The 16,888-nt window shown below is 35.0% G+C and overlaps 3 protein-coding genes across 3 annotated transcripts; all 3 read right to left on the bottom strand.

The window, feature by feature from the left end:
• Positions 1-15: 15 nt before the first annotated feature.
• LOC125204925 (berberine bridge enzyme-like 8) lies at positions 16-1,722 on the bottom strand. The gene has a single exon (XM_048103699.1). It carries the CDS (start codon positions 1,719-1,721, stop codon positions 147-149), a length of 1,575 nt encoding a protein of 524 aa, XP_047959656.1. The 5' UTR covers position 1,722; the 3' UTR covers positions 16-146.
• Positions 1,723-5,351: 3,629 nt separating this feature from the next.
• Positions 5,352-7,060, bottom strand: LOC125204919 (berberine bridge enzyme-like 8). Its single transcript, XM_048103693.1, has one exon. The coding sequence runs from the start codon at positions 7,058-7,060 to the stop codon at positions 5,477-5,479; it is 1,584 nt and encodes a 527-aa protein (XP_047959650.1). The 3' UTR covers positions 5,352-5,476.
• Positions 7,061-13,360: 6,300 nt separating this feature from the next.
• LOC125204954 (cannabidiolic acid synthase-like) lies at positions 13,361-14,983 on the bottom strand. The gene has a single exon (XM_048103727.1). The coding sequence runs from the start codon at positions 14,945-14,947 to the stop codon at positions 13,361-13,363; it is 1,587 nt and encodes a 528-aa protein (XP_047959684.1). The 5' UTR covers positions 14,948-14,983.
• Positions 14,984-16,888: the final 1,905 nt, after the last annotated feature.

The following is a 16,888-nucleotide window of genomic DNA, read 5'->3' as shown; positions in this document are numbered from 1 at the left end:
TTAATTTTAATACTATTACAAATAAAATATACTAGTAATCAATAAAAGTAAAATGGTACACATTCTACAAATTCCATAGTCACAAATCTAGCTAGCTATACTATTTCATTTGAATCACACATGTATACTATATTTGATCACTTTTTTCATGGGAAAACTGGAATACTTTGTTCGTTTCTAAAGAAATTATGCTTATCAACTTTGGTCTTCACCTTCACCAACCTATTGAAATTCTCTTTGAAGTAGCTCGCGCCGTACACTAGCCCTTCCATATAGCTATTCTTCCCATTGTGATTTATTCCGATGTCGAGGTCTCTGTAGTTCAAGAAAGCCTCCCTAGGCGCCATTGAGACGTAAGGAGTCATAAACTCGTACAACTCCCTCGTCTGTGTCAAGTACCGGTCCGCAGCCTCTGCGCCTTCCTCGTTCCAATTCGTCGCGTATTGCAGCTTTGCAATGTTGCCTGCCCTGTGGGGGAACGGCTTCTCTGGCGCGGGAATCTCGGCCATTCTTCCGCCGTACGGATTGAACGTCAGTTGTGGTGTCCGCAACTCGACCATTTTCTTGAATAGGAGGTCAAGTGCTTGTTTCGGAATGGGTTTCTTCAGGTAGTCCGATTTTCTCTTTAGGTACGTTAGAGACTGCGGAACCCTACTCAGGAGCTCTGCAACGGGAGTTCCTGAGGGGAAGTCTGTCCAGAAAAGTACTGATTGGACCCAACTCATTTCCAGACAGTCTGACAACAACAGTCCCATTTCAGGAAAGCTGTTGTTGATCAGGGCTACTAAATCGCGCGAGTTCCCAAGGTACATCGCGCGGAAAGTAGCCCTGTTGGTTCCATTGACCACACTGAGTGTCAATCTAAGGAACAATTCCTTGGGAAACTCGTCCGCCGCTATCTCCTGATAGCGGTGGACGAGGTCGACGAAATTTTCGTCGTAATCTCGCACGACCCGGAAAACCGTCACGGTTTCCGGGACGGGCACGATCTTGATTTTGTACGACACCACGACGCCGAAGCTGGAGCCCCCGCCACCGGTGATGGCCCAGAAGAGATCCTCCCCCATGGCCCTCCGGTCGAGGAGGCGGCCGCGGACGTCGACCATCGTCGCGTCGACGATGTTGTCGACCGAGAGGCCGTACTTCCGCATCATGTTGCCGTAGCCCCCGCCGCTGAAGTGGCCGCCGACACCCACGGTGGGGCAGACCCCGGCGGGGAAGCCGTGGATCGGGCTTTTCTCGGCGATTCCGTAGAAGACTTCGCCGAGAGTCGCCCCGACCTCGACCCACGCCGACTCGTCTTCGACGGAGACGTTGACGGACCGGAAATTGAACATGTCTAAGACGAAGAAGGTGGGGTCGTCGGACCAGTACGACACGCCCTCGTAGTCGTGGCCGCCGCTGCGGATCTTCATCTGCATTCCGTGAGCTTTGCCGCAGAAAATGGCGGATTGAATGTGGGAGATTTGGTTTGCGGTGATGATGATTTGGGGTTTGGGTGTGAAGGATTCGTTGAAGCGGAGGTTTCTTATGTAGTTTTGGAGAACGGATGAGTAGGAAGAGTTGTTTGGAGTGTAAATGAGTGAAGAAATGGATGGATCGGAGTGGTTTTCAAGGCATTGGATGAATGCATGGTGGGAAGAGGAGTTGGAGCTCGCCCATGAGAGGGAAAAGAGGGAGAAGAGGATAGAGAATGATATTGTGATTCTTGAATAATTCATGTTTGCAAATTATGTGATGTTGTGATTAAGGGTTTGTGATCGAATTATATAGAGAAAATTTGAAGTATGTGGGAAGACACGTTTGATGCAAATCGGATAATAATTAGATAATGTATAATTTGACCTTGAAATATTCAAAGAAGGTAACGTATTCGACCTCTGACAATCGGCTTGATTAATGCATTGTTAATTTTTGAATGATTATTTGTTTACTTCAAACATATAATCCTCATTTTTACGTATACAAATGTTAGTAGATTTCAGCATATAAGGAAAATATCGAATAAGATATCGATCAACTTATAATAAATGTCTAAATTAGCTGCTATTTTGATTTTTTGGGTTTGAAAATGATTACTTTATCTTCTTGACTACTATTTGTAGGTTTTTTTTAATAAAATATTTGATTGTGACGAATAACATTTCCAATTGTGCTTCTCTTCATCTTCATGGCAGGGATCCAACTCCGAAAATGGAATAAGGTCCCACTTTTTTTGGAGAGGATTAATATGCTGTGTTCTTTTTCGATCTAAATTTATCATAAGAAAAGATGATCATAATATATTTCATCAATTCACACTCTTTTTGTTTCAGTTTAAGCCTGCGTTACAGTGGACTCGAACTCGAAGCCTTTAAAATTGGACTTGGACATTAAAAATGGAAACATATTATCATATCAATATGTTATAACTTATGATAGTCATAGTATTATCTTAAATTAGAGGAAACAAAAAAAAAATTCTCTCTTACTCTGGTAAAAGGTGAAAATATATGTTTTCATTTATTTCCACCGAAGAGAACATTGGATGATTAAACTTGTGATATTATTGCAGTTTTCGTACAATTTATGATTGTTTCTTGAATTATGCATGACCAAAACTATTTCATCGACGTATTATGGATATGGTTGGTGAAAATTAAAAGAAAATATGGGAAGTAAAATTCTACGGCGCCTGGTGCCTAACTTTCCCACTAATAGAGATGGTTCTCATTTTTAAAAAACAATAGATGAAATTCTTGGTTGACTAATGTAATAGTCAATTATACTGCTGGCGTAGATACACCAATAATTGAAAATATATTTAATAGAGAGAAGGGTTATGAAAGAGATCGTTGAAAATATAAAAAGTCACCCCAGAAAAAATAATACTTACACTAATACACAATGTAAAATGATCAATGGATATATTTGACTTCAACAGTTCCTTTTATAATGTTTATTTTATTTTGAGTAATCGTTCTTAATATATTTATTTTACTTATATATGTATCTATTTCAACAAAAAATATAATACAAGATCATTTCAAGAAAGTGATGTCTGGTTCAATTTATGGTTAAGTAATAAGTATTTAACTTATTTTAATATTTTTAATTTCAATATTACTTGATCGAACTTTCTTGCACGTATATATTAATGAAGTGAAAACTTAAACAAAAAATTAAAAGTCAAGAATCGATGACTTGCACGGAATTCGAGACATTTTAATGGTAATATATATTTTATAAATTATTTTTAGGGGATCAGTATATATAGAAGATTATGATCGATACGACATTACATAATTACGATACCGATATTAGAGTATGTAAGTTTGATTAAGTAATGTATCCAAATTCTATTTGGTTACATTGTTGTCTGGAAAGTGCAGAAACGTGTTGTGTTCATTTAATTAATTTATTAATCATGACTGTATTACTCTACCACGTGTATATAATTTGAAAATATAAATCGAAAAATAATAGTAGTAGTATTAATATTCACTCTATTCCACCAGCTAAGCACTTTTTTGAGCATGAGATTTTAAAATTTTGATGTTTAAAAGTTTAAATGAAGAGAAAATAAAGTATGAGAGATAAAAATATAGAATAGCAAAAAGAAAATAAAGTATGAGAGAGAAAAAAATAAAAGAGAAAATATATTATTTATTGGTAAAAAAGTGACTTGCTTATAGAGGGACGAAAAAGTATTCTAGTTCATACATTCAAAGAGCTGAGCTATTTACTTCGTCCATCGATAAAAATAATCTCATTTGTGATCGGCATGGATTTTAGTGAGAAATTAGGTAAAGTAAGGGAGAATGAGAAAAAATAGATAAAGTAAGAGAGATATGAAGAAAAAATATGTAGAGTATGGAAGAGAGGAAAAAAAATAGATAAAATATAAAAAACTTTTTCTATTTTGAAAATGAGACTTTTTTTTTTATATTCTAAAAAAATAAAATAAGACTATTTTTTATAAACGAAGGGATAATAATAATAATACTCCATTTAGTTAAAAGTAAAAACGACTCACTTCACATGTCAAGTCTGTCAACGTAGTGGATGGCATAATATGTGGTATATTTAACAGAAGCACAAAATGAAGGCGAAAATTTAAGCCCATCATTTAATGGGCTGAGACATTTAGGTTAAAAGCCCAAATTGAATTGGTGATAATATTATATACTCCTTCCGCTCTACAGTAATGGAGACATTTTTTTTGGGCACGAAGATTAAGAAAAATTATGTTAGGTAAATTAAGTAAAAGAAGAATAAAGTGGATAAAAAAAGGTAGAGAGATGAAAAGAGAAAAAAGTAAGAGAGAAAAAAGTAGTTATGGAAAAATGTGTTGACTTTTACTAAAAAGAGAAATGACTCTATTACTATGGAACGTACCAAAATGACAAAATGACTCTATTACTATGGAGGTATAAGTTAGGTATAAGTTGACTTTGGTGAATAAAATAAAATGTGAATCATAACGAGACAGTAACAGCAATGTATAGAGTGTTAAAGAAGTTAACTATAAAGAATTCCAATTATGCACCCAGCCTTCTGATTAAGTGTTTTAAAATGGTGTTTTCAGCATCAACCAATTCCTGAATTCCAGGTTTTACTTAATTTAGATCGACATCCCAGACTAACTCATAAATTAAAAATTGGTGTTCATGTAGGGTTAATGATCTGTATACTCGTGAATTAATTGTTAATATTATTTTTTGGATAATTCATAAATTGTGTGTGTAAATACATGAAATTTTGTATGTTGGTATCCCTCGAAATTGGCCAACTAACACTACAGTGGCATTGGAAAAAAGATAGCTAGGATCAAATTAATTAACATCAAAACAATTTTTCAGCAATTTAATTTATCTCTGCCAAATCACTTAGTTTATTATACTACAGAGAATATGGACACATTACATTCTTGAATCGACAACCATCTATCAACTAACCTAGCATATAGGAATAATATATTCACATTTTGTCCATTGACTATGCTTTTTGATATGATCTTATGCCCTGACTCACCCTTCGTGGACAGACTTTGCGAAGGAAGCCTTAGGTTTATGGGCATTGGATTCTCACCAATGTTTGTGTTACTAAAGCTGACATCTTCGTTTTTGTTTCGTCCACTATTGCTCACGCAAAAGCTTCTTTTAAAGGCAGAACTCTCCCATACCAATGTATATTTGTACCCCACAACTTCGGTAAGATGTTTTAATGCAATTGATATAATTAAGTCGATCGTTTTCGACGCAGGAATACAATCCCAAAATGTAGTCCAATATTGCATTGCATAGAGTTGTCCCCTTGTGTAGAGCAATAAATATATATGTGGAAAAATATATAGACATATTAGAGAAAAGTAGGAGAAAAATAGTAGATATATTTCGCACACACATATATAGTACAAATGATTAAATAGACGTGAGATACTTATTCAATAACACAATCAATCTTGTAAATAAACACTGTGTTGCAATCTTGATGACTAAATATAGTTAGGAACAATACTTTGCTCGTTCCTGAAGAAATTATGTGGATCCACCATGCCTTTCACCCGAACAAGACGATCGAAATTGTTGCCGAAATATTTCCTACCCCAAACACTCGCTTGCGCATAGCTCGTCTTTCCAACAACGTTGTTCACTCCAAGGTCGAGATCTCTGTAGTTGTAATACGAAGCCCTCGGAGATCCCGCGACATAAGGAGTGACGTAGTCATACAACCTCCTCGACCAGCTTATATACCTCTCCGAATCCTTCTCTTCTCCCCAAGAAACGTAGAAACTGAAGGCGTAGAGATTGCCAGCTCTGTGAGGAAAAGGAGTGGCGGAACCCGAGATCTCCGCCATTCTTCCGCCGTACGGAGTAAAGACGATAGCCACCCTCTCCCTCCCTTCCAATTCATTCAAATATCTCCACACGCCTTCTAAGCCGGACTCGGGAATGGGCTCCTGCACGTAGTTTGATTTCATTTTGTCGTATCTCACACCGCCAGCCTGACTTCTGTTGAGCAGAATCTCCGTCGGTATTTCGATCGGAAAACTGGTCATGAATTGGGTGGATTTGACCCAGCTAGTCTCGATGCAGTCTTCCCTCACTACCCCTAGCTCCGGGAACTTTTCTTGCATCAACGCCATTAGATTCGCGGCGCCGCCGAGAAACAGTGAAGAGAAGGACACAGTGATGGTAGTGTTCACCTTGCTTGCTAAGGCCCATATGAACAAATCTCGGTCCATCTCCGGAGCCACGTGTTGCCAGCGGTGGAGGATTCGAGTCGCGTTCTGTTCCAGCGTCCTGTCAACTCTGAAAACAGTGACAGTTTCTGGAACATCTACCAGTTGCACTTTCCAGGCAGTAATCACGCCGAAGCTGGCGCCTCCACCGCCTCTGATGGCCCAGAACAAATCCTCACCCATTGATTTCCTGTCCAGGATTCTGCCGCTGGCATCGACGATTCTTGCATCGATGACGTTATCTGCCGCGAGGCCATATTTCCTCTGCAATGGGCCGTAGCCGCCTCCGCTGAAGTGCCCGCCGACTCCCACAGATGGGCAGATGCCGGCGGGAAACCCGAGAACCGGGGTTTTCTGGGCGATCCTGTAATATAAAGAACCGATGGTTGCGCCACCTCCCACCCATGCAGTTTTATTCTCGACGTCGACGGTTATTTCGCTGAGATTGATCAAATCGATGATCACGAACGGGACTTGCGCCACGTAGGATAGTCCTTCGAAATCATGGCCTCCGCTTCGAGTTCTGATCTCTAATCCACTTTGCTTAGCGCAGTCTATGAGAGGCGGGATTTGGGATTCGTGGTCTGGGGTTATAATCACTTGCGGTTTAGGTGTGGTTGGTGTTGAGAATCTAAGGTTTTTGATGGAAGATTGTAGGATTGTAATGAAAGATGAGTTGGTTTGGGTGTAAACAAGGTTGGAAATTGAGGAGTAGTTGTGGAATTCATGTTTGAGGCATTTGACAAAATCATCATGTTTATCAGCAGAAGTTGCAGCTGAATAAGATAAGATGGCAACAAGAGTTAATGTAAGATAAAAGATCGATGGAGTTTTCATTGTTAGTAATTGTGTGTGTAGTAAGTATGAATCTCGATGTTTTTATAGATAAAAGAGTATGGAAAACTAGTATTGATTATTAATTTATACTCCTATATTATTGTGCTTGTCACAACCACGTCTTCGTAAGTAACTGTATTAACAATAAAATATATGCCCATATCATATGTTAGTTGGAATGTTTGATTTGCAATTCGAGTAACTTTGTCCATAAATTAAACTATAGATGCCACGTCTCACCAGTAATATTAAAACAAATTCAGTTGTTCAATGTTTTGCTGACAGTTTTAAAACGTAAATTAGAATTTGACCAAAATTCACAGATAAATTACCCATTTGTATTGTAATTGCCCGTGTAACAAACTTGTAAACATAAATATGGTACCCCCGCCCAATGGTAGTTTAGTCGTAATCATTTGGATCGTCTCAAAGTAGTTGAGTCGTTTCGAGTTGTTTCCTTTTTTAGCAACATTTTTATTCTCTCTCGTACTTTATTCTTTATTTCACTTTTTTATTTTATTAGGAGTATAATTTCTCCATTTAACTTCTAAACACTCATTTTTTAATCTTTGTGATGGAAAGAAACACTCAAACCAAATAGAACAGATAGAGTATGAAACATCTTTGTCCATAGATTAGTTCAAATGATTATTGATGTGAAACTCGCGCAAGTCTCCCCCTAAATTAAATCATGGACGTCATTTCTTAAGATGATTCTAACATTTGAATAGTTACTTATTGTATCTAAGATATTAAAAATTGAAAATCTTAGGCCAGCAGGGCTTCTAAAGACAAATAGATAAAAAAAGAGTAGGAAGATTTTGTCAGATGAATATATGATTATATCGCGACTGGCGTGATTAAAATAAAACGGCTGCTGATGCACGATCATAGGTTACAAAATTAGAGAAAAGCAAAGCAAAACTAAGAAGCAATTACAACCCTAACAATATTTTTTAGATACTATCAATAATATTATTAACCTCATTGACTAATTAATTTAAAAATAAAACTTCAACGAAGAGTGAATATGTAAATTTGGAGATTTGTCTGGATTATAAAATTATTACTATTGACTTAAATGAATTAAATCCATAAGATAGTGCCTTATGATCTAATCTACCCCAAATAATAACCTGTCTTATAATAATAATAATAATAATTATTATCATAGATATGGTCTTACCCCATATTCCATCCATCCAACAATAAGAGTCATAGTCATTTTGGTTCGTACAACAACAAGAGTCACACTTCAATTTTACCATTTCTGGTAAGTAGATCTCACATTTCACTACCTCACTTCACTCACATTTAATTATAAAACCAATATAAAAAAATGAGTTTCATATTCTACTAACTTTTTCAACATACAATTCTTACATTTCTTAAAACTCGTGCCCACAATAAGAGTGACTCCTATTATGGGGCGGAGGGAGTACTATGTTTCTAGTGCTGATATTTTATAGTACTATGTTTCCATATGCGGCACAATATGTTTCTCATTTTATCCTTTTAGTCTGTTTATCGATAAGATAATACTCCCTCCGTCCACGAAAAATATGGCACATTTGTAATTTTTGGTTATCCATGAAAAATAGGACACATTCAAAAAAGGAAAGTTTTCAACAATTTCTCTCTTACTTTTTTTCCTCTCTCTTATTAATAATATGGACCCCACATACCACTAACACTACTTTTCTCTTACTAATAATATGGACCCCACATTCCACTAATACTACTTCTTTCTTACTTTTTTTTCTTCTCTCTTACTTTACCAATTCTACATTAAAACCCGTGTCATTCACAAAGTGCCTTATTTTTCATGGACGGAGGGAGTGCGTGTCATCTCATATTTACAATAAATGGTTAATAAATTTTTTACTACCCAATGAAGGGAGTTTCTTAATTACTCCATCCATCCAGTATTAGGAGTCCAGGTTGAGTTGAGTGCGGGTTTTAAGAAATGTTTGAGTGTGTTATTGGAGTGTGTGATTGTGTAATGTGGGACTCATTTGCATTATTATTTGCTTATTCTTTGGATGTGTTTTTATTTGTGCTTTTTAGCATTTTATTTTATAGTATTTTTATTTTACTTTTTATGGAAATGTCTAACTGGTACTCCTAATGCCGGACGGATGAAAATGGTCAACCGAGACTCTTAATGCCGGACAGAGGGATACATAAAACGCTGAAATTTCCCTAAACAAACTAATTATTGCACATGAGAGAATATATGGTTAAGTAATACTAACTACTAAGTAATTAACTTATTTAATAATTTAAATTTCAATATTACATGATCGAACTTTCTTGCACGATTATATTAATGAAGTGAAAACTTAAACAACAAAGTCTAGAATCGATGACTTGCACGGAATTCGAGGCATTTTAATGGTAATATTTTGTAAATTATTTTTAGGGGATCAGTATAGAAGATTATAATTGATACGACATTACATAATTACGATACCGATATTTGAGTACTGTAAGTTTATTTAGTAATGTATCCAAATTCATTGTCGTCTGTATTACTCTACAACGTGCATATAATTTGAAAATAATAGAAGTAATAATACTCACTTCACTCCGTTCCACTGTAAGCAAAGTATTTTTTTTAGCATGAGATTTGAAAATTGATAAATAGTACTCTATTAAAGAGTTAAGTGAAGGGAGAATAAAACGTGAGAGATAAAAAAGTAGAATAATAAAGAGTGAAGAGAAGAAATGTAGAAGAGAGAAAATGTACTTATTTTTCGTCAAAAATGACTTGCTTATAGTGGGAGACGGAAGGAGTATTTTAGTTCATACATTCAAAGAGATGAACTATCACTCCGTCCATAAAAAATAATCTCATTTGTGAACGACACGGATTTTAATAAGAAATTTGGTAAAATAAAAAAGGAGAACAGTAGGTAAGGTAAAGTATAAGAAAGAGAAAAAAAAGTAGGTAACGTATGGAAGACTTTTCATGTTTAGAAATTAATCTATTTTTTTATGAATATATATCTCAAACAAAATTAAACTATTTTTTATGAACAGAAATATAATAATAATCTGTTACATTTAACGGATTTCGCTGAAGCTCAAAATGAAGGCGAATATTTAAGCCTATCATTTAAATACAAAATGGGCTGAGCTATCTATCTATATCTATATCTATATCTATACTAATATAAAAGCCGAGTTTTGGGCATAGTTTTGAATATTCATGAATTCAGGCTTTGGATTTTAATATTACTAAATTTTAAGCACGATTCAAATATAATAAGCCGTTACCATCACAACTCTATTTAATAGTAAAATTTATGAATAATTAGCAAATTATATTTTAACATACGTTTCACAACTCAATGCTAACACATTTTACATAATGAGTTTACCGTTACATTTCTATGTAGAAAAAATGGGTCACTGCAGTTAAAAACTTAAATTGACGTGAATGTTTATTATAATAATTATTATATCTGGCAGGTAATATTATATGCTATGATTCCAAAGACATCAAATTTTGAATTATAAATTTAAAGCTTTTGTCATTGTGTCATATATAATATAACGGTGCTCAATTGAATAATATTAATAAATGAGATTACTACTAAATGAGATTGGAATATGCATTTCAAAGTCATTATCGTTACAATTGTATTGAAAAAAATGAGTTACTACCGTTACAAACTTAAATTGATATGTTAAAATTTTTGATTTACAAACACTTCCACTTCTCACAATAATTTGAAAGGTCGCAAGTGAGATATTTATTACAGTATTAATATTAATTAAATGTATTAATATTAATTGAGTTACCATCAAAATTTTCTATAAATACTAATTCCATTAATCAATAATATCATTTCAGTGAAGAAGGTTAGTGTATTATATTCTCTCTCAGCATTTTAATCCTATTTGTGTTCTTAACTGTCTTATTTTATCTTTTATGTTTGTCTTATTATAGTTTGCTAGCTTTCTTTGTTATTACTGTATTTTATCCTACTCATTATGTTATTGCAAATAACAAAAAATAGATGAATAATTATTTTATAGAATCTTCAGTTATTTTTGAGGTATATTTTTGTCTTGAGAAAGCTTTAAAAGTAGTACTCATAGGCAATACCAAGGTAGGCATCAATAAATTGTTCGTTTGAAAATGTGAGAGGCATGGTGGCATGGTAGTGGTTGGCGGCCGAGGGAGAACTGAGAAGCTAGGTTTCAAAAAATGAGCTAAATGTCATATAAACTGAGAGTATCTCTTAGTCAATTTTGTAATTGATTTTAGTTGATGAGCTAACATATTTTAAATTTTATTGATATTCAGCTTGATCATCCAATTTCACAAGTAATACAATCTCCTTTGATACTTTTACGGCTTGGTTACTTATTGTTTTAATATTAGGATATTTAGTTATATAAAGTCAAATATGATGTCATTCCATGTGTGCGTGTGTTGCTCAACATATGGATGAATTAGTAATATTTAAGATGATGACGAGTTCTCCAAATTTCTAGCTATATAGTCAATCCAAGGGACGTAATCAATTGCTAACTAATTATCAATCCCAAATTGAGATCAATTTTCAACCATTAGATTAGAAGATCTTGTGGTTAATATAATGCCAAGTGTAATATATTTTAAATTTAAATAATTATTAATTAAATTAAAAGGGTATTAATTCAAATCCTATATTTAACTAACTACTTTTTCTCTCCTCAAAATCATCTCAAATTTTTAAATTTATGTAACTCTCTCAATTTAAATTATTTTTTCGCAAAAAATATATCAAATTAAAGATAATTTAATAAGGATTCCAACGAGATCTCAATTGCATATGTTCCGACGACGTTCGGATGATGAAATTTGATATTTTTTATTTTAGTTTTCGTAAATGTTGATACCCAAATTTTTATCAACAAATACATCAAAAAATCTCAATAAAACTATGTAAAAATCTCAATAAATATGTGTTGATATTTTCTTGTACTAATGTTGATATTCTTATATCATATTGTTGATATTTGTAATACACAATGTTGATATAAAAAAACACCCACGAAAATTATCATATGATAACATAATGACGATATTACCCCTTTGTTGATATTTTGTCTACTATTTATTGAGATTTGTGAGCTTTAATCTCATCCACTCATTTTAAAATTCAAGGGTGGAGATTTAGTCTTGATTTTGGATTAGGGTGCTATAAGCATTAGAATAAGACCCGTGAATCCAAAAGGAATTAAATAGAAAATTAACAATGTTAAATTATATAGTTTTGTTTAATTCGGTCATTTATATTTTTCGTTCACTTTTTTAGCTTCTTTTCATACTATTGGATTATACTATAATTAATAATAATAAAAAAATACAATCTAATAAATGATACGAAATGGTGGTGTTGTAAGATAAATGAATACTCCCTCCGTCCGCGATTAGGAGTCCCGGTCACTTTTGCGCACCCATTTTATAAATATAATAAAAATAGTTAAAGTGGAGAAATGGAAAAGTAAGAGAGAGAATAATGTTGACAAGAGTCTTCTCAACATTATTCTATTTTTTACTTTAACATTTCTCCACTTTAACTATTTTTTATCATTTTTATAAAATATGTGCACAAAAGTGACCGGAACTCCTAATCGCGGACGGAGGGAGTATATTTTTAGAAGAAGGATGAATTATTGAAGCATTGGATTAATTGGTTTCAAGTGAATATAGATATTTGTACAAATATATTCTGGAATATTCAATATGAGGAAAATAAAATGGACCGTGTGGGTTAATACTAGTTTAGGTTAAAAGCCCAATTTGGATTGATGAAAATACTTTATATAAGTTGACTTTGGTGAATAAAATAAAATGTGAATCACAATGAGTCAGTTATATATAGAAAGCGTCAAAGAAGTTAATTATAAAGAATACCCATTATGCACCCATCCTTCTGATTAAGTATTTTAAAATATAGTTTTCAGCATCAACCAATTCCTACATTCCAGGTTTTAATTAATTTAGATCGACATGCCAGACTAACTCATAAATTAAAAATTGGTGTTCATGATCTGTATATTCGTGAATTATTTGTGAATATTGATTTTCTGATAATTCATAAATTGTGTGTGTAAATACATGATTTTGTATTTTCGTATCCCTCGAAATTGGCCAAATAACACTAATGTGGCATTGGAAAAAACTCAAAAAGATAGTCATCAAATTTAACATCAAAACAACTTTTTTCAGCAATTTAATTTATTTCTTCCAAATCACTTACTTTATTATACTACAGTGAATAGGGACTTCTTACGCTCTGACTAAATAGAGTTAGGAACAATACTTTGCTCGTTCCTAAAGAAATTATGCGGATCCACCATGGCTTTGACTCGAACAAGACGATCGAAATTGTGGCCGAAATACTTCCTACCCCAGACACTCGCTTGCGCATAGCTCGTCTCTCCAACAACGTTGTTCACTCCAAGGTCGAGATCTATGTAGTTGTAATACGAAGCCCTCGGGGATCCCGCGACATAAGGAGTGACGTAGTCGTAGAGCCTCCTCGACCAGCTTATATGCCTCTTCGAATCTCTGTCTTCTCCCCAAGAAACGTAGAAACTGAAGGAGCAGAGATTGCCAGCTCTGTGAGGAAAAGGAGTGGCCGACTCCGATATCTCCGCCATTCTGCCGCCGTACGGAATCAAGACGATGACCGCCCTCTTCGCCCCTTCCGCTTTGTACAAATATCTCCACACGCCTTCGAAGCCGGACTCGGGAATGGGCTTCTGCACGTAGTTTGATTTCATTTTGACATATCCCACAACGCCGGCCGGATTTCTGTCCAGCAGAATCTCCCTTGGTATTTCGATCGGAAATCCGGTCACGAATTGGGTGGATTTGACCCAGCTCGTCTCGATGCAGTCTTCCCTCACTACCCCTAGCTCCGGGAACTTTTCTCGCATCAACGCCGTTAGTTTCTCGGCGCCGCCGCCGAGAAACAGTGAGCTGAAAGACACGGTGATGGTAGTGTTCACCTTGCTTGCTAAGGCCCATATGAACAAATCTTGGTCAATCTCCGGAGCCACGTGTTGCCAGCGGCTGATGATTTGAGTCGCGTTCTGTTCCAGCGTCCTGCCAACTCTGAAAACCGTGACAGTTTCTGGAACATCCACCAGTTGCACCTTCCAGGCAGTAATCACGCCGAAACTGGCGCCTCCGCCGCCTCTGATGGCCCAGAACAGATCCTCGCCCATTGATTTCCTGTCCAGGATTCTGCCGCTGGCGTCGATGATTCTTGCATCGATGACGTTATCTGCTGCGAGGCCGTATTTCCTCATCAACGGGCCGTAGCCGCCTCCGCTGAAGTGCCCGCCGACTCCCACAGCTGGGTAGATCCCGGCAGGAAAACCGAGAACCGGGGTTTTCTGGGCGATCCTGTAGTATAAAGAACCGATGGTTGCGCCGCCTCCCACCCATGCAGTTTTATGCTCAACGTCGACGGTTACATCACTGAGATTGATCATATCGATGATCACGAATGGGACTTGTGCCACGTAAGATAGTCCTTCGAAATCATGGCCTCCGCTTCGAGTTCTGATCTCTAATCCGCTTTGCTTAGCGCAACATATGAGAGGCGGGATTTGGGATTCGTGGTCTGGGGTTATGATCACTTTCGGTTTCGGTGTAGTTGGTGTTGCGAATCTTAGGTTTCGGATGGAAGATCGGAGGATTGTAATGAAAGATGAATTGGTTTGGGTGTAAACAAGGTTGGAAATTGAGGAGTAGTTGTGGAATTCATGTTTGATGCATTTGAGAAAATCATCATGTTTATCAGCAGAAGTTGCAGCTGAACAAGATAAGATGACAAGAAGAGTAAATGTAAAATAAAAGATCAATGGAGTTTTCATTGTGAGTAATTTCGTGTGTAGTAAGAATGAATCTCGTTGTTTTTATAGATACAAGAGTAAGTATGGAATACAATTACTATTGATTATTAATTTATTATTGTGCTTGTGAGAGATGAAAAGAGAATAAAGTAAGAGAGAGTAAAGTAAGTGAGAAGAAATGAGTTGACTTGAAATGACTGTACTACTATATATGGAACGTTCCAAAATAACAAAATGACTCCACTACTATGGAACGGAGGTTTAAGTAACTGTATTAAAATAAAATATATGCCCATATATGTTACTCCCTCTGTCTCCGATTAAGAGTCACACTTTGACCGGACACGGATTTTAAGGAAGTGTTTGAATGTGTAATAAATAGAGTTAGGTAGTAGAATGTAGGACCTCTTTGACATTTTGTGTGTAATAAATGAAGTGTTTTAAAGGTATTTTTGATATCCAAATATAGTACTCCAAGTAGGAAGTGTGACTCTTAATTGGTGACGGATTGAAATGAAAAAATGTGACTCTTAATCGAGGACGTAGTTCGAATGTTTGATTTGCAATTCGAGTAACTTTGTCCATAAATTAAATTATAGATGCCACGTCGTGGATCACCAGTAGATATTAATCTATTTGAGTCAACTTTTTAAAGCGTCATTATAGTCATTATTTAAGACAACTCAAACATTTGCAGAGTTAATTTTTTATCAACATTAATATAAGACATTAAAATTTAATTTTAAATCTTCGTCATATGAATATCCAGGCTTGATTAAAATAAAACGGCTTATGAAGCAAAAATGATAGGTTCAGAAATTAGAGAAAAGCAAGGAAACTCAAGAAGCAATTACAACACGCTAACAATATTTTTATAATATAATAAGACTTAAATAAATTAAATCCATAATTTTCTCATTAGATATAGTATTAGTATGATCTTATTTAACCCAAAAAAAGAATGACGTTCTAGGCCCGATATTTTATAAATAATGAAAAATATCCTTATTTTTATGGAATGGGGGGAGTATATTGCAAAATCAAAACAAATCAGTTGTTTGATGTTTTTTGCTGACAGTTTTAAAATTAATTTGTAAACCAAAATTTGACCAAAATTCACAGATAAATTACCCGTTTGTATTTTAATTGCTCGTTAACAAACATGTAAACTAACTTATAGTACTCCCCGTCCAACGGTAGTTTGGTCATAATCCTTTTGGATCTCTCAAAGTAGTTGAGTCATTTCGAGTTGTTTCATTTTTTCAGCAAAATTTTTATTCTATCATACTACTTTATACTCTATTTCCCTCTCTTATTTTATTCGCTCACTTAAATTCTAAACACTCATTTTTTAATCTTTGTGCAGGAAGAAACACCCAAACCAAAGTGGAACAGATAGAATATGAAACATCTCTGTCCATAGATTAGTTCAAATGATTATTGATGTGAAACTCGAGCAAGTCTCCCCTAAATTAAATCATGGACGTCATTATTTAAGATAATTCTAACATTTGAATAGTTACTTATTGTCTCTAAGATATTAAAATTTTAAATTAAATCTTAGGCCGACAGGGCTTCTACAGACAAATTAGATAAAAAAAAATATTATAAAGATTTTGTCAGATGTATAAATGGTTATATCGCGATTCGCGTGATTAAAATAGAACGGCTGCTGATGCACGATGATAGGTTAAAAAATTAGAGAGAAGCAAACTAAAGCAAAACTAAGAAGCAATTACAACACTAAACTTCAACGAAGAGTGAATACGTACATTTGGAGATTTGTTTGGATTATAAAATTATATTACTATAAGACGTGAATGAATGAAATCAATAAGATAGTGTCTTATGATCTAATCTACCCCAAATAATAACGTGTTTATCATAGATAGTGTCTTACCCCAAACAAGATATTCCCTGGGTCCAACCATAAGAGCCACACTTTGTCATTTTGGTCCGTAC

Source organism: Salvia hispanica, chromosome 2 (assembly GCF_023119035.1).
Source record: "Salvia hispanica cultivar TCC Black 2014 chromosome 2, UniMelb_Shisp_WGS_1.0, whole genome shotgun sequence".
NCBI lineage: Eukaryota > Viridiplantae > Streptophyta > Magnoliopsida > Lamiales > Lamiaceae > Salvia > Salvia hispanica.
This window is presented reverse-complemented; position numbering and strand designations above follow the sequence as displayed.